Source organism: Psammomys obesus, unplaced genomic scaffold (genome assembly GCF_907164565.1).
Source record: "Psammomys obesus unplaced genomic scaffold, mPsaObe1.curated_primary_1811, whole genome shotgun sequence".
Lineage (NCBI taxonomy): Eukaryota > Metazoa > Chordata > Mammalia > Rodentia > Muridae > Psammomys > Psammomys obesus.
Genome location: NW_026591872.1, coordinates 5,213,756 through 5,233,066, shown reverse-complemented (window position 1 = coordinate 5,233,066; position 19,311 = coordinate 5,213,756). Strand labels below are relative to the sequence as shown.

General features: G+C 36.7%; 1 protein-coding gene across 1 annotated transcript in view; it reads left to right on the top strand.

The window, feature by feature from the left end:
• Tenm1 (teneurin transmembrane protein 1) overlaps nucleotides 1-12,168 on the top strand; it is a 1,167,432-nt gene extending 1,155,264 nt beyond the window's left edge. Inside the window, exons 30-33 of the mRNA XM_055612144.1 lie at nucleotides 4,511-4,898; nucleotides 5,742-6,962; nucleotides 7,484-7,626; nucleotides 11,224-12,168. Coding sequence (XP_055468119.1) covers nucleotides 4,511-4,898; nucleotides 5,742-6,962; nucleotides 7,484-7,626; nucleotides 11,224-11,982 — 2,511 coding nt within the window. The 3' untranslated portion in view covers nucleotides 11,983-12,168. The remainder of the gene's footprint in view (nucleotides 1-4,510; nucleotides 4,899-5,741; nucleotides 6,963-7,483; nucleotides 7,627-11,223) is intronic.
• Nucleotides 12,169-19,311: the final 7,143 nt, after the last annotated feature.

Sequence of the window (19,311 nt, the reverse complement as noted above, 5' to 3'; positions counted from 1 at the left end):
GTATTCCTTCCACAGCTCCTCCATGTGAGTTGTGAAGTAGCCAACTTAGGGGCATCTAGGGGGTTATAGCGTCCAGAGCACCGAGTGTGACCATCTGAGGTAATTGTGTAAAGACAGTAATATCTAGGTCTCCCAAGACTCTCTCTTATATGCTCTCTATATAATATCAAATCAATCTATTGAAAACTTAAAATTCAGCCCCACATGTAATTTTCTTTGACACCAGTGAGGAGGTATGTTCTCACTTTTCCAACGTAACTGTTTTTTTCATCACATTTACTTCCAAAATCACAAAAACCAGGCTTCATATCGGTTATTTTTATAAGATAAAATGTTGAGTAGGCATCAGTTCCCTAAAACAAAACAACAACAGCAAAACACTCTAGCATGGTAGTACATATCTGTATTCCCAGCCCTAATAAGGTAAAGGCAAGAGTCACAAATTCAAGACTACGGTGACCCTTTCTCAAAAAACAGATCAAAAGAAACAACAAAAAAAGCTCATAAGACATAAGACCTTGCTGACCAAGAATAATATGTTAAGAGGAATTTCAATGACTTCCAATTGCTTGTCAACCAGTGAAAAAAAAGCCTAATCATTTAGCCTTTTAGTTATTGTGCCTTTATTTAATGTGTAATTTATCCTTTAAACAGAATGGACACTTGTTTAAGCAACCCTATTGTATAAAAGTCCCAACCTACAAAATACATAATATTACTTATAAAATTATTGCATTCATGAGATTTCTAATGATGTCATCCATATTCTTGCCATAATTTCCTAATTCATTCTGAAATTGATTTTAGTGGCATTATTATCACCAGTGATAAATAATAAATTCACTGAATAAAAGCAGCACTTAAATGAAATAACTTAATGTAAAGCACAAAATAGATAAATGAAAATAACTAATAACTAGAACTTATTTCAACTTGACAGTAAGTCAAAATACAAACAAACAAAAAGAAAAGAGAAAAAGAAGAAAATAAAAATATTTTTGAAATTTGGATTCAAAGAAAACTAATAAAGGAAGGTTGGATTTTTGTGTACTTTCTCATGGACTTGCTGTTCTGGGACTCTTTTTGTTCTTTCTAATCCTATATTTTCACATGGACATTGCTACCACATTCTTTCAACGGGATAGGGGAAAGTCATTGATGAACATATTACTTCAAGAATGTTCAAACTTTAAAATATATTTTTCTTTACCCCCAAATACTCTGGCATTACATCTGCAAAGTTTCTTGCAATGCTGACGCCATGATAAATTAAAAATCAGAATCACACTCTTTTCTTTTTCTTTTTTGATATTTTTTTATTTTTTTATTAATTATAATGTATTCACCTTGTATCCCAACTGTAGCCCTATCCATCGTCCACTCCCAACCCTGCCCTCCCTCCCTTTTCTCTTCACTTACCCCTCCCCAGTCCACTGATAGGGGCCATCCTCCTCCTGTCCCATCTGACCCTCATCTATCAGGTCTTATCAGGACTGGCTGTATTGTCTTCTTCTATGGCCTGGTAAAGCTAACCCCTCTCAGGGGGAGGTGATAAAATAACCAGCCACTGAGTTCATGTCAGAGACATCCAATATTCCCCTTACTAAGGAACCTAGTTGGATACTGAGCTGCCATGGACTACATCTGTGCAGAGGTTCTAGGTTATCTTCATGCATGGTCCTTGGTTGGAATATCAGTCTCAGAAAAGAGCCCTGTGCCCAGATTTTTTAGTTCTGTTACTCTCTTTGAGGAGCGCCTGTCCCCTCCAGGTCTTTCTATCTCCCCATTCTTTCATAAGATTCCCTGCAATCTGCCCAAAGTTTGGCTCTGAATCTCAGTATCTGCTTTAATACCCTGCCGGGGTGGATACTAGAAAATATCATCCTGAGTGAGGTATCCCAGAAGCAGAAAGACACACATGGTATACACTCACTTATAAGTGGGTATTAGACATATAATATAGGATAAACATACTAAAATCTGTAAACCTAAAGAAACTAAACAAGAAGTAGGACCTTGGGTAAGATGCTCAATCATCATTCAGAAAAGCAAATGGGATAGATAGCAGAAGAGGGAGAAAACAGAGAACAGTACAGGAGCCTACCACAGAGGGCCTATGAAAGACTCTTCCCAGCAGGGTATCAAAGCAAATGTTGAGACACACTGTTATTTTAAACTTAGCATGCAACCAGAAAATTAATGAATACATGGAGAAAAACTAAGAAATAATAATTGACTTTCTTTAGATTAGGTGAAACTTAAAACATACTGTTTTTTGAACAAGGCTTTGTACTCATTAGGAAAAAAATAATTATTTGGTTAATGGCTGTGGTTCCTTAAATAGTCTCTTCTCTATTAAGAAAACCAATTATTATTTCTTAGTTTTTCTCCATGTAGCCATTAATTTTCTGCCTAGCGTTATGACACTTCTCTAAGTTAATTATATTTTGGAAACTGGTTCAGCTAGGTTTGTACTATATCTAATGTAAATCTTTCAGTGTCCTAAAATCACTCTTACAAGCTCCATTTTTAAAGTGCACTTAAATGTGTTTCATAATTATTTAATAAGAAGGTTTGATTTTACACATTTTCACAAAATTGGCTATTTAGAGTTGCTTTCAGAGGCTTACTGCAGAGACTGAATACAATTTTTGGCTTTAGTTCCCAGGTAGCCCTGCACTGCCATCTGGTGGTGGTCATTTGAATGCTGTATCTTTTCAAATTTTTTTACTTTCGTTTCTAGTCTTGTTCAAATAAGTATACAGCCATGATTGTTCCCTTTTATTTTCCTTCACAGAGATATCTTTTATAGTATAATAATCTAGCAAAAACACAAGCCCCCAACTATATTATTCGAACTAAAAAGGAATAGCTTTTTATCCTGCAGTAGCGCAGTGGACACTGGATAGTCTCAAAAGCATTGTTTTGGAACAAACTGATAATAATACCAATCCAAGCTGAAAAAGCATCCAAATTGGTCTAAACTGTATTTTGATAGCAAAGCAATTGCATTCTGGAAATTTCTAATCATGTCTTCCACATTTGTGCCGTTAGCACATACATGCAAATAAAATAAATAAATTATTTTTTAAAATGAATTTTAGGTACTGGTGAATTAGAGTCTTTCCTAAAGCAGTGCCTGTTTTAATGGATATATAAATTGATACTGATTTTCTTTTTCTGTGGTGCTGGGTATTGACTTTACAACCTCATGCATGCTCGGCATGTACTCTTATCAGTAAGCTATATTCTCAATCCTTTAAAAATAATTTATTTTGAGTCAGAGACTTTCTTGTAGCTTTGACTGGCCTTAAACTCACTCTGTATCCTAAGCAAGCCTTGACCTTGTACCTCTTCTTCCCTCAGCCTCCTGAGTAGCCTGTAACATCAGGCCTAGCTAATGTAATGGGTGTTTAATAAGTATTTGTTGATATTACTATATTTTAGTATTATAGTATATAGTATTACAGTAATATTTTAGTATTATAGTAATATCAACAAATATTTATTAAACACCAATTACATACAAGGTGTTATACTTTAACAAATAACTGATCCTAAAATACAAATCTATTGTGTGTTGGGAAGGTATAAAATTCTTCACTTTTAAGGCCTCACTCCCTTAATATTAAAACATAAATCAGACTGAAACATGAAGAGTTAAAGTATATATGGCAAAGCATGTACAATAATATTCAATGTGCATCTTTTCAAGAAGACTTTGACTATATAAAATGAATACATTTTGGTGGCTCAAAGTTAATACTTGATATGCCCTGTCCTCCCATTATCTCCCTCCAATCCATCCCCATATAAAACAGAAGTGTCCTTTCTAAGATAACAACCTGTTTTCCCCACCTGAAGTGTCCATTCTCCAAATTCCTTAAAACTTGACAATGGCTCCCCTATTTCAAATGGGTTCAAGTCTCAAAAACTCACTGCATTTTCTAAATTCAGCTTCACTCTTACCATTCAGTTTCACTACCCCGAAACTACACACATTCTGGTCATACAAAATTTCTTTCAGTCTATGGGAAAAGGCCACTTTCATAGGCTTCCTTAATACTCAGACCCTCCTAGCTGCATTCCTTGCCAGATGTACTCTTTCTTTCTGAACTAGTCATCTCCCTAACTTTTCCTGGCCAGCCCTTGTCATCATTTAGGTCTCAGCTTGAAAGTACTTTCCCCAAGAAGTTTTCTCTGACCTCATAAGACTGGGGTAACCATTCTTCCTCTACTATCCTGAAGTCATTTATACATCCTCTATTTTAACTCATTCCACACTGCACTATAATAACTTGGTTACTTGTCTTTCTCTTCCATTAAACTGCAAATTACATAAAGGTAAATAACATTATTCTGTACTACTATATCCACCAGGATCTGCCGCAGCCACTGGCACATAGTAATTACTAGATAAATTTGTGGTAAATGGATGAACATGTATTTCTTTTAATCTCTTTAACATTAGTGGTACAAATTACAGCACTTTGATTTTGTCTCGTTTCAGTCTGTGATGCTTCTCTTACACAGCCAGCGGCGTTACATCTTTGAATATGACCAGTCAGATTGTCTGCTGTCAGTCACAATGCCTAGCATGGTGCGCCACAGCTTGCAAACCATGCTTTCAGTGGGCTACTACCGTAATATCTACACTCCACCAGACAGTAGCACTTCTTTCATCCAAGACTACAGTCGAGATGGCAGACTGCTACAGACTCTGCATCTAGGGACTGGGCGCAGAGTTTTATACAAGTACACAAAGCAAGCAAGACTATCTGAGATTCTCTATGACACCACTCAGGTCACATTAACATACGAAGAGTCTTCTGGAGTGATTAAGACAATACACCTGATGCATGACGGATTCATCTGCACAATCAGATACAGGCAAACAGGTTTGTTATGATAGTGTGTGAAATTATACTTCAACAACCATATTTTTATATTCTTTATTATCACATTCATAAAATAAGTGCTAGCCTCTCATGCTAACTCATGTTTGACTAAACAAGTTTATCATACTATTTTCCACTCTAAATTTAAAACATGTTATGTTCTACCTGAAAGCTGATATCTTAGCAGCATACAATATATTTTGGTCTCTATCATCTTTCAAAACAATTACAACTTCAGTACTTATCTTAACCTTATACTTGTTCATATACACCTCTGTATCTTCCCAAAGATCTATGTATAAGACATGAAGCTCAGGAACAAACTCAAGCCCTGAATAACCTTTATAAGCCTCAGTTGATGACAAAACTCACAACTCTGGGATTTATTTCAGCCTTTGGATTCATAACATGCCCAAAGCCAGTTATGTGAATGTTAGACATTGTGAAAATCTGACCATCTGACTTTGTAGCAAAGGTTAAAGAAAATGAACACATTTTGCCAGTAATGATAGCAAGAAAGCATGTACATAATATCAATTTCTTCCCTCTAGGCTGCTGGATGGCTTATTGCTTTGATAGTCTCTATAATTAAATTGTTCTTAAATTATGCCATGCAATATTTTTCATGTCTAGTGACTAATATTATAAACACACATACATGCACACACGTGCATGCACTCACACAGGCACACACTGATATGCCCAGGCATCAGACATCACAGACCAATCTGTAGTAGAATATGATTTTTTAATATAAAAATATCATACTTAATTTAAAAAAATCTGTGAATATTCCTCGTTTATCAGATGGCCCTTTTCTCATTTGTATTTTGGTTCCTACAGGACCTCTTATTGGACGTCAGATTTTCCGATTCAGTGAAGAAGGTCTTGTGAATGCACGGTTTGACTACAGTTACAACAACTTTCGTGTCACCAGCATGCAAGCTGTAATCAATGAGACCCCTTTACCCATAGATCTATACCGATATGTTGATGTTTCTGGTAGAACAGAACAATTTGGGAAATTCAGTGTAATTAATTATGATTTAAACCAGGTTATAACTACGACAGTGATGAAGCACACCAAGATCTTCAGTGCCAATGGACAAGTCATTGAAGTCCAATATGAAATCTTAAAGGCAATTGCCTACTGGATGACTATTCAGTATGATAATATGGGCCGGATGGTCATATGTGATATAAGAGTAGGAGTAGATGCCAATATCACAAGGTACTTCTATGAATATGATGCTGATGGGCAACTTCAAACTGTTTCTGTCAATGACAAAACTCAGTGGCGCTATAGTTATGATCTAAATGGAAACCTTAATCTTTTGAGCCACGGGAATAGTGCTCGTCTTACTCCTCTCCGATATGACCTCCGAGATCGCATCACTAGACTAGGAGAAATTCAGTATAAAATGGATGAAGATGGTTTTCTGAGACAGAGGGGAAATGATATATTTGAGTATAATTCCAATGGTCTGCTGCAGAAAGCCTACAATAAAGTTTCTGGCTGGACTGTACAGTATTACTATGATGGGCTTGGGCGACGTGTTGCCAGTAAGTCTAGCCTAGGACAGCATCTCCAATTCTTTTATGCAGACCTTGCTAACCCTATAAGAGTTACTCATCTGTACAACCACACAAGCTCAGAGATTACATCTCTTTATTATGATCTCCAAGGTCACCTTATTGCCATGGAGCTAAGCAGTGGTGAAGAATATTATGTAGCCTGTGATAATACAGGCACTCCACTAGCTGTGTTCAGCAGTCGAGGTCAGGTCATAAAAGAGATTTTGTATACACCTTATGGTGACATCTACCATGATACTTACCCTGACTTTCAGGTCATCATTGGTTTTCATGGAGGACTCTATGATTTTCTTACTAAATTAGTGCATCTAGGGCAAAGGGATTATGATGTTGTTGCTGGCAGATGGACAACACCTAATCATCACATATGGAAACAGTTGAACCTTCTTCCCAAACCATTCAACCTCTACTCCTTTGAGAATAACTACCCAGTTGGCAAAATTCAAGATGTTGCAAAGTATACCACAGGTATTTAAATGAAATACAATTAAACTGAACTTGACCTAACTTACTGCTGGCCATATTATTGTATAATCTTAATACCTTTGTAGAAATTTTCCCTCTTCATATTCTAGACTAAGAAAAGGATGTAACTTTTCATCACATATGGTGCCTTTGCATTCTAGTTCATTGTTCTTTCCCTTTAAGCTCTTTTGATGCTTTATCCCTAAAAGCTTACCAAAGCACTCTCTTAAAACAATCAGGATTATGTTGCATGAAATAAATCCAGTGTCACAATCCATGTGGTATTAAAACCAGTACTGTATTATGAGTTTCATTACAGTGAACTAAGCCTATTCCTGGGATTGTCCACAGGTCAATAGATTTCTCTACATAAGGGAAAGAACATTGTTTTACAGTGGATCAAATACGGGGGAATGGTTACTTGATATTCCCATTGTTTAAACATTGACAGAAGAAGCATATATTTCAATTTTGAAAATGGTTTTTGAACATTTATTTTTTCTTTTAAATTTTCTGTCTCACAGACATTGGCAGTTGGTTGGAGCTTTTTGGTTTCCAGTTACATAACGTGCTACCTGGATTTCCCAAACCAGACTTAGAAAACTTGGAATTAACTTACGAGCTTCTTCAGCTTCACACAAAAACCCAAGAGTGGGATCCTGGAAAGGTTAGTATAAATTTTAGCTAATGAAAAAAATCAAAAAACAAAAGAATATCTTATGAAAAAAAAGTATTCTATACTTTATATTATTTCTTTGAGGGGCTTTTTGGATGATTTATAAGGAGCCTTCCATGAGAAAAGGATCAGGAAAGGGAGCTTGAAGAAAAAAAAAAACTAGAAGATTACTTTTTTACTTGATCACTGCAAAAAGGAACTGAACATCTTAAATTCTGAAATCAGCTAGCAACAGCAATAATGGATTCTATATAAAGAAAAGTTTTGTACTAAGATATGAAAGCATTAGATTTTTAAACTGCCAATAATTTAAAAGATGATGCCTTTAGAACATAAAAATAATATAATAAAACTTTTGATAAGGAAAAACATATACAGGTATAATAAACAAAGATATTACATTTTATAGGGATAAAGCCTTGAAAAACTGTGAACACTGAAGCAAGCAAGAGTTTGCAGATGATTTCATGAGGACAATAAGATACAAATAAAAAGGAAAAGGAAGCAAATAAAACTGAAATTCGGGTAGAAAAGCTTAATATTTGGGTCAAAAATTATTAAGGGAAATTAAATTCTAAGTAGATAGATAACAAACCAAATAATCCAATTAAAAATGGGGTAGAGAGCTAAACAGAATTCTCAACAGAGGAATATCAAATGGTAGAGAAACATTTAAAGAAATGTTCAACATCCTTAGTCATTAGAGAAATGCATATCAAAACAACTCTGAGATTCCATCTTACACTGACCAGAATGGCTAAGATCAAAAACTCAAGTGACAACACATGCTGAAGAGGATGTGGAGAAAGGGGAACCCTCCTCCATTGCTGGTGGGAGTGCATACTTGTACAATCACTTTGGAAATCAATCTAGCCCTTTCTACAAAAATGGGAAAAGCACTATCTCAAGATCCAGCTATACCACTCCTGGGTATATACCCAAACGATGCCCCACCATATAACAGGGACATTTGCTCAACTATGTTCATAGCAGCTTTAATTCTAATAGCCAGAAGCTGGAAACCTAGATGTCCCTCAACAGAGGAATGGATGCAGAAACTGTGGCACATTTACACAATGGAATACTACTCAGCTATTAAAAACAAGGAAATCATAAAATTTGCAGGCAAATGGATGGAAGTATAAAAGATCATCTGAGTGAGGTAACCCAAAAACAGAAAGACAGTCATAGTATACACTCACTTATAAGGGGATATTAGCTATATAATATAGGATAGCCATACTAACATCTACAGACCTAAAGAAGGAGGACCGGGTTTCTAGCTTGTTTCCTGTTTTCTTCATCCTCTGATGACCTTCCTCTTTGCCTTTCGGGATGGGGATTGAGCATTTTAGTCAGGGTCCTTTCTCTTGATTAGTCTCCTTAGATGTACAGATTTTAGTAAGTTTATCCTATATTACATGTCTATATGAGTGAGTATATACCATGTGTGCCTTTCTGCTTCTGGGACAGCTCACTCAGGATGATCCTTTCCAGGTCCCACCATTTACCTGCAAATTTCATGATTTCCTTATTTTTCATTGCTGAATAGTATTCCATTGTGTAGATGTACCACAATTTCTGTATCCATTCTTCAGTTGAGGGGCATCTGGGCTGTTTCCAGCTTCTGGCTATTACAAATAAAGCTGCTACAAACAGGGTCTCTGAAAGGCTCTGCCCTGCAGACTATCAAAGCAAATGCTAAGACTTATGGCCAACTGTTGGGCAGAGTGCATGGAATCTTATGTAAGAAGTAGGAAATAGTAAGAACTGGAGAGGACAGGAACTCCACAAGGAGAGCAACAGAACCAGAAATTTGAACACAGGGGTCTTCCCAGAGACTCATATTCCAACCAAGTGCCATGCATGGAGATAACCTAGAACCTCTGCATAGATGTAGCCCATGGCAGTTTAGTGTCCAAGTGGGTTCCATAGTAATGGGAAGAGGGACTGCCTCTGACATAATCTGATTGGCCTGCTCTTTGTTCACCTCCCCCTGAGAGGGAAGCAGCTTTACCAGGCCACAGAAGATGACAATGCAGCCACTCCTGTTGTGATCTGATAGACAAAGATCAGAAGGAAGGAGAGAAAGACCTCCCCTATCAGTGTACTTGGGGAGGGGCATGTGTGAAGAAGGGGGTGGGAGAGTAGGATCAGGAGGGGAGGAGGGAGGGGCTGATGGCGGATACAAAGTGAATAAAGTGTAACTAATAAAAAATAAAAAATAAATAAAATTTAAAAGAAAGAAGGAGGACCATAGGAAGAATGCTTAAACCTCATTGAGAATGGCAAACAAGATAGATACCAGAAGCAGTGGAAGACAGAAATCAGGATGGGAGGGTTCTCTGAAAGGCTCCACTCAACAGGGGATCAAAGTAGATGCTAAGTAGATACATATTCTAGAGTTATGTCTTTCATAAACATATATGGTACATACATGGTTCTTATAACTAAATGCTGTTTTTAAAAGACTGTCAAAATATTAAAAAATTATTGGATACTAGGAGGGTTATTAGTCTTTTCTCTTTGTTTCTTAGCAAGTTTGAAAGTTGCCCAAATAAGAAAAGAAATAAGTATGTGTAAAAAGATCAGCAAAAGTCTTTCATATTTTTCATAGATTTTTTTTCAGTTATGTATAAGATCATAAGTGATTTAAAACAGGAACTATGTTTTACGCATTTTTTCAATCTCAAAGTATATAAATGTGTCACTCTACATGCAGTAATAACATCTAATTTGTGTTATGTACATTGTTGAGTATAAGATCTGTGATTTTTGAGGGAGCTAGCCTATTTAAAGTTCCTTCTATGCCCCTCCCTCCAAAGCTGAAGGAACATCACAGAAGAAAGGTACAAAGATCACAAGAAGAAGAGATATATTCTGGAAATGTTAGGCAGTTACATTCACAAACTCTCAACAACTCTGGTTGTCTATACCAGACCTATGCAAGATCAATCTAGTCAATTCTCTAGCATTGAGGTGGGGCTCACAAGGCCCCAATCCTAGTTGAGAAGCTATAGGGACTCAATGACTGCCAGGGAAAAGAAAGAAAGTTTTTCTCAAGGATGGGGCCTGTGGTGAGTTGCCTATGCTACAGTGGACAGCCCTATACCTTCATGCATGTGTGCAACACCAGTTGGACTAACTGGACTCAATGCAATATCCAAATATAAGAGGATACAAGTTGTGAGTGTGATGCAGAGAGAAGTAACTGGAAGAAATTGGAAGCAAGAAGGAGTGAATTTGGTCAAAATCAAATGTATTCCTGTTGAATGGGAATTCATTTTCCAAAAGTGGTTGTCATAAATAAGTGCTGAAAAAAAAAAGTTTCTTGTAGTTCTGAAATTGTGGAATACCATGTTTGAACATATTTTCTTACATTCAACTAAAACACAATGTAAGACAACTGAGAAATCAGTTACACGTTAGCCTTCTGTTTTCCCAGTCTTTGATGTACATATTACAGAGGGGTTTTTTGATAGTGACTAAGTGACAACTTAAAGAAAGAATCACCTTTGCTAGCCTTTCCTTTCCAATAATTACCAGATACAGCTGATATCTAACCCTGTACTGTACCTTCTTTCCTAGATGATCCTGGGCATTCAGTGTGAGCTCCAGAAACAGCTCAGGAATTTCATTTCCTTGGATCAGCTTCCTATGACTCCTCAGTACAATGAGGGGCGGTGCCTTGAAGGAGGGAAACAGCCAAGGTTTGCTGCTGTCCCTTCTGTCTTTGGCAAAGGTATAAAATTTGCCGTTAAGGAGGGCATAGTGACAGCTGATATTATAGGAGTAGCCAATGAAGATAGCAGACGTCTTGCTGCCATTCTCAACAATGCTCATTACTTGGAAAACCTGCATTTTACTATAGAAGGGAGGGACACTCACTATTTCATTAAGCTCGGGTCTCTGGAGGAAGACCTGGTGCTCATTGGTAATACTGGGGGGAGGCGGATTCTGGAGAATGGTGTTAATGTCACTGTGTCTCAGATGACTTCCGTGTTGAATGGGAGGACTAGACGGTTTGCAGACATTCAACTGCAGCACGGGGCTCTGTGCTTCAATATCCGGTATGGAACGACTGTTGAAGAGGAAAAGAACCACGTGCTGGAAATGGCCAGACAGCGTGCAGTGGCTCAGGCCTGGACTCAGGAGCAGAGAAGGCTACAGGAAGGGGAAGAAGGGATTAGGGCTTGGACAGAGGGGGAAAAGCAGCAGCTTTTGAGCACCGGGAGGGTGCAAGGGTATGATGGGTATTTTGTCTTGTCTGTTGAGCAGTATTTAGAACTTTCAGACAGTGCCAATAATATTCACTTTATGAGACAGAGTGAAATAGGCAGGAGGTAACAAAAGAAATCTCTGCCTTCGCGTCACCAAAGACTGCCTGTTTTAAAAAACAAATGGTTTATTGTATTGGTTTTCTAGATCAGAACTCTGTATATGTAAATATGGAGGAAAAACATATCCAACTGCCTTTCAATGTGACAGAAGATGGTATTTTAATATTGTTTGTTTAAACTCTTTAAGAAATGACAGAGATTTTTAGTTCTTGTGTGGCAGTATTTAAAAGAACACAAGCTTAACTTAAACAGCTAAAACAAATGATTTCAAAAAGCACCACTTTCAATTTATTGAGCCATGCATATGTTCAACTACATAAAAAGCACCCAAGGCTCTCAATTTCTATTGTGACACCAAGTTTCACATGTAACTGTTGGCAGAACTTACAGGCTGCTTGAAAATGTGGTGTAATACTATGTGAACCTTGCAACTCAAAAGACTGCCAGCCCCTTTACATTGTCCAGATGGGGAACTTAAAAGAAAATCTAAAACGTCTTCAAACACCATCTCCTGGAGTCAGAACCTGTTTTCCCTCCTTCCCTGATTTTTCCTCCTTGCTTGTTAAAAAGTAAATGCCATGTTGTTGTGCTGTGTTTTGGCGTGTGGTTACTGGCTTCAGTCTACCATACTTTGCTGTGGGTGCAAGAAGCAGGCTCAAGAGCTGCTGTTTCACTTGTGTGTACATGATACCAAAGCAGCTGGTCAGTGTATCCTCTCTCATATAACCTGTTTTGACTCAATTTTCTATCCATTTGCCCAGCTGTATTGGCATCATGTAAACATAGCTTTTATTAACCTGGGTAGGAATTTCTCATTTATATATAGGGTGTGCATTGGGCATAATTTCACATTAGTAATAAAGTATTTATATACTAACCCAATGATCTGTGCCCATGAAAGGTAATATACTAAAAAGTATGATTCTGGTACAATAGAAGAGGCTTTAGCAGGTGTATGTGCCTGTAATGTTGGTAAACATATTAATTACTGCTGCAGAAATTCTTAAGAGCCAAAACCTAGAAACAGTACACCTTTTATTAAAGTGCAAAAGAAATGAAAACCAACATAATAATTGCTGTCTCATCATTTTAAATTCATCTTTCAAACGTACAATTTTGTATTGAATCTCTCCCAGTCATATGCACAGAATTGAGTTAAGTGAATCCTTTCCAACTTAATGCATTTCAACTAATTACAGAGGGGTAGACTAGATTTTTACTACGGTAGTTTATGTGGTTATTTTAGTTCTCTGTCTTTAATCCATTTCTTTTCTTTTCTTTTCTTTTTTATTTATTTACTTTTTATTGATTACAGTTTATTTATTTTCTATCCCAGCTGTAGGCCCCCTAGTCCTCTCCCGCTCCCTCCCTCATTTTCTCCCTCCCCTTCCTGAAGTCCACTGATAGGTGAAGTCCCCTTCCCCTTTCCTCTGACCCTAGCCTATTCAGTCTCATCAGGACAGGCTGCATTGCCTTCCTCTGTGGCCTGGTAAGGCTGCTCACCCTTCATGGGGAGGTGATCAAAGAGCCAGACACTGAGTTTATCTCAGAGACAGTCCCTGTTCCCCTTACTAGGGACCCAACTTGGACTTTGAGCTGCCATGGGCTACATATGTGCAGGGGTTCTAGGTTATATCCATGCATGGTCCTTGGTTGGAGTATCAGTCTCAGGAAAGAGCCCTGTGCCCAGATTTTTTGGTTCTGTTGTTCTCCTTGTGGAGCTCCTGTCTACACCAGGTCTATTCTTTCATAAGATTCCCTCACACTGCCCAAAGTTTGGTTATGAATCTCAGCATCCGCTTTGATACCCTACTGGGCAGAGAAAAGAGGTCCTCTGTGGTAGGTTCCTGTCCTGTTCCCTGTTTTCTTCCTCTTCCAATGTCCATCCCTTTTGCCTTTCTGAATGAGGGTTGATCATCTATCCAGGGTCCTCCTTCTTGTTTATCTTCTTTAGATTTTAGTATGTTTATCCCATATTATATGTCTAATATCCACTTATAAGTGAGTACATATCAGGTGTGTCTTTCTGCTTCTGGGATACCTCACTCAGTGTCCTTAGTCATCAGAGAAATGCAAATCAAAACCACCCTGAGATTTCACCTTACACCCATCAGAATGGCTAAGATCAAAAACTCAAGTGACAACACATGCTGGAGAGGTTGTGGAGAAAGGGGAACCCTCCTCCATTGCTGGTGGGAATGTAAACTTGTACAGCCACTTTGGAAATCAATCTGGCACTTTCTCAGACAATTAGGAATAGTGCTACCTCAGGATCCAGACATACCACTCCTAGGCATATGTCCAAAATATGCTCAAGTATACAACAAGGACATTTGTTCAACCATGTTCGTAGCTGCTTTATTTGTAATAGCCATCATCTGGAAACAGCCCAGATGTCCCTCAAATTAGGAATGGATACAGAAATTTTGGTACATTTACACAATGGAATACTACTCAGCAATTAAAAACAAGGAAATCATGAAATTTGCAGGCAAATGTTGGAAACTAGAAAAGATCATCCTGAGTGAGGTAATCCATTTATTTTATTTAATCATTTTTCCACCCAGGAAAAGAACTATTTTCAGGAGGGGTTGTTTGTTCCATAATCACTCCAAATTTATAGAAAGGCCAAGGTTAATGCTAATATATACTGTAGGTTTTTTTTTAATCTCTTATGAATCCTGCAGTAAAGAAGCCACTTGGTGAGCTGAGAGATTTGTGTCCATTAACAAAGAGGCAGTTTATAAAATGCTGTGTAATTGCAAGTTGCCTCAAATGAAAATTCATGACACCAAAATGTGCCCAGAAGAAAATTCCTATGAGCCTGCTTCTACCCCTGCATCACCCAGCAAACATTTGATATGTGTAAAGGAGAATTTATGATGGACTCTCCATTTAGATTCTTTCCAGCTAAGACCTAAATGCAATATGGGGTCATTGTCTTCCATTGTGATGACAGTTTCATTGGAAATATGCAAATTCAGAATCCAGGCTCATGTTATGATTTTTTTTTAAGAATCTGACTCTTATTATACAGAGAAGAATGAGGACGAGGGAAATGACCGCAGCAAATAGTAGGGGAGGGGGTGTTAAAAATATTTCATTTTTAAAAACTTGAGGTTCAGATCATCACACATTTATACATGCTCTGAAAATGGGGGGGAAGAAGAGAGAAAGAGAATTCATGATGAACTCATCATTTGTCTTTGTAATTGTAAACATACCAGCTCAATATATTGCTAACCCAGACTAAAATCCCAGTACAGGGTTTTTCCTGAATTAGATTTGTGTTATCAGTAGAGTATTTATTCACTATGGAATAGTGAAAAGTTTCCAAAACTTGTTGAAAATTTGAATACCTCCACACCAACCTAAAAATAGACCTTAAATTCCTAGAACCTCTGACCTTTTAAGTCAATGGGAAAATAATTTGTTACCTGTATATAAAAGTGCATTCTTAAATGTGGTGTATTTTTATCACTAACCCAATGTGTCAATATTGGTGTCTATTTTGCTTCTATTTTTTAGTGATTGCACTCTTTTGCAAGTCACTAGTGATGTATCATTTTCAAACTGTTTTAAACATCCATTAGAAATAAATATTTAGAGCTATTCCTTCATAGTAATTACATTGAAGTGTGCAATTCTAGTTTGTAATATGTATATTTAGTTAGTTTGTGCCTTTGGTTACCTAAAGTTATATTTGTATTATATTCAGGAAAGGCACTTTTTATCACTTACAGCTGTGGTTTTAATACTACCTTGAACTATTATTTTTCTCTTTACTACTCCTAACATTTTCAAGAGGAAAAGCAAAACCAAACGGTTTTTAGCACTAAGAAGGTGCAAATCTAAGGGAAACATTTTGGCATTTCGTAATAAGAACATGGAAATATTAAGAATATTGCTTTTTGTTAGCAGGATAGAAAGAATGCTTTCAATGAGTTTTAGTTCTGAAGTTTAAATGCAAAACAATTCGTGTTTCCTGATGACACTGCAGCTTTGAAGAGAAAATGCATGAAATTTCTCACGCACAAAAGGCAGATGGCTCACACAACAGAGCTATATACCACTCAAGTAGGCTAACATGACAAAATTGTATTTAGACGCTCCTGTGAAGAATATTCTGGGAGAAATGCAGGAAATACTCTGTAATTGCTTCTTTTCCTTAGGCCAATTTGTGCTTTTTTAGTTTTAATTTGTTTTACTGTAGCAGTAGAGATGCACATGAGCTGAAAAGTTCAAAGTTTAAGAGATAGTTAAATGCATCTATTTGTAGTTGTCACTCTAATCATTGTTGACTGGAAGTACAGTTTTGCAATGAAAGAGAAATAAAGTTCAATTCATTCTATCAGCAAAACACTTGTCATAGAAATAAGTACATGTTTTATTTTTAACCCAACAAAGTAATCCATAAAATAAGAGTGACATTTATTGTCAGTTCATCTAGGAGATCTATAATCTATAGACTGCATATATATATATATATAACATTATATATACAACACAACCAAATATACCAAACTTGACAAATGTATAATTTGGAATTCACATACTACCAACATAGGTATAAAATTCTGTTATAATTTTCATTAGATTTTTAATTTCGTTATTGTTGACAGGCATCCCATCACTTATTTCTGGAATTTTTTTAATCTTTATTTCCCACTAGACCTGTTCCCAAAGCAACTTTACCTGAGAGTCCAGGCAAAGTTTTTGCATTTCTGCAGATTTGTGTTAAGGGCAATTTAGTTCAATTGCAATGAAAGCAGAAGTATAATCAATAAGTATTTAAAGAAAAATTGGAGAGAATGGAGTATATTATAGCTTATAGGGAAATATGGTTACAGATTGGATGCATCATTCTTGTTTTCTTGAGGAACTCATATACATAGCAACCTGCCTAGTATTTCAGATCTCAGACTGCTCTTCCACAGCCTTCTGTAGAGTTCTTTATTCTGGGAAAAAAAAAAAAAGAGCAAAATGGCAAAAAAAGAAAGAAAAACAAAACAAAAACAGAACTAATTCAACAACAAAACAGTGACTTATTTCAATGTTTCCTTCATGTGAAAGCTGCTAAGGACCAAATATACTACTGTGTATAAGAAGAAATTGCTTCGTAACAGTAACTGAACATACTTAGAGTTAAACTTGCTGTGGATTTTGTCTTGGCAGTTGTCATCTTACATTATTTGTCAAAGGAAATGTGTTTAGCAGTTAAAAATCTTTCCTTAGATTTAGTGGTGGACTTTAACCTCTTAAATAAATGTTAGTATATCAGATTGTGTCCTTGAAAATATTTTACGTGTATGAATCATGACAGTGTCAAAATCTTTACTGTTCTTCTGGCAAAAGTATAAGTAAGAGAAAGAGTGAAAAAGAGAAGTGCAGCATTTATGTCAGAAAAGTACTCTTTTTAGCTGCTTACTTTCACATGAAAAGTAAAGACGTTTACAGTGTATGCCAAGATTTTCAGTTTCTATGTAACAACAGTTAGAAGTTCTAATCATACTAAAAATTGTGTTATAATGGCCTGAGCCATGTTGCTAGGAAATAATAGGTTCCAATTTTGTATTCCTGCTCTCCTGTGCTGAAAAGTGACTGGATACTGTACAGGTTCGTGTTCTCTGGCTGCAGTTCAATGGTCCTTTGCATTTTGCTCTGGCTTTCAGGCCAGAAGCATGCATTTTTCTACAAGAGCATCACAACAACGTGCTGTAAATACTTAAAGTTAAACATTATGTGTCAATATTTGAAAGAAAAGTACTTTGAATATTTCATTTTTAAAAAATAAAATTGCAATGAACGTTGTGTCCCATTTTATTCATGCGCCAAACTGCATCCTCAAGTCAGTCTGGTCAACTGAGATAGGAAAAGTGGTTCCTTGGCAGGGAACAAAAGACCACATTATTTTGAAAATGTAGGTGTAGCAGTCAGAAAGGCACTAATCCCAGGCGGAAGTCTTTTCATTTTTATTTTTCATACAAAAGAATTGGTGACACAAATGACCACCTAATAAACAAAGAAGAGTGGCTGCAGTGAATTTAAATGACTCCAGATTATAGTTTTTTAAAAGGCTTGCTCTCTTTTTGTGGTGCCTTCCTCAGCAATAAAGAAAAATAAATTATAAAAAGGACATCTGGTGATGGAGAGCAAGAAGACCAGGGTGTCTTAATGCATTGCCAAAAAAGAGGATGTTTGGAGATAGGAGTGACAATCATGACAGACAATAAAAAGAAACAGCAGTTCCACATAGAACTTTTACAACAGGCTATGACAATTGGCATTTGTCACTTATTTTTCATACAAAGACATTTCTAAATGAGACTTGGAAATCTGGCCAATAGGTCTTCAAATGTTTGACTTGACAACAATGGGATCCATATACTGTACAACATTCCTTACTGAAATTTGTCATTTACAGCACTTCAAAATGCCCTGCTGCTTTTTCTACTGGTTGACTGTATATGATCTCTCACTGGCATATATGGCATTATATTATACATATACGTATAGGACTACATATTATATATACATATATAGGACGCTGTATATACAATATATACTATAAAAAAAAAGAAACCACTAAACTGGACCACTCCATGAATGGAAAGAAAGGTTTATTTGAAAAAAAAAATTAAGGCTGTCATAGCTATCACTTGAGAGACAGAAAGAATAACAAAGGGCAGAAAAGGCCTTGTCAGTTTTAAAAAGATGGGTGTTGTGGTGGAAAGGAGCCTGGGGGTTAGAGAAGTGGTGAGGGAGATTTTTGAATCAGATGGGTCCAGGTGAGAGGTTGGGGAGTTGGCTAGCATGGAAACCAGATGTTCCATTACCCAAGGTAATCAGCTGTAAGGGCAAGTATGGCTCTTCCATACAAACAGAAACCCACACTTCACTAGTTTCTAAGGAATGCCAATTTTAAGCTCAAAAGCCTAAATTTTAGGTTTTGCCATCAAACCTTCTGTTTACTCAGAATCCAGATCGAGCTGAAGGCAGACCTTAATTTAGACATTGTCAGTGGTGCTGACACTTAGGGAGCCCAGTTTGGACCTAACATACACATGGACACGAAATGATGGAGGAAGCAGAAAATATCCTTGCCTTGTAACAAAATGTTAATACAATGGAGAGAATTTTTTGGTTTCACCTGAGGATGTTTTTCAAATCCTATGTTCTACATGACTCTCATATTAAAAAAAAAAAAGCAGGATCCCCTATTTTTTAAAACGTATACAGGAAATAAGAGCTTTTTCTATATTCCTTCATTGTTCACCTTTACTTTTTAATATTTAAATATGTATGCAGATATTTTGTACTATTACATCCTTAAAGT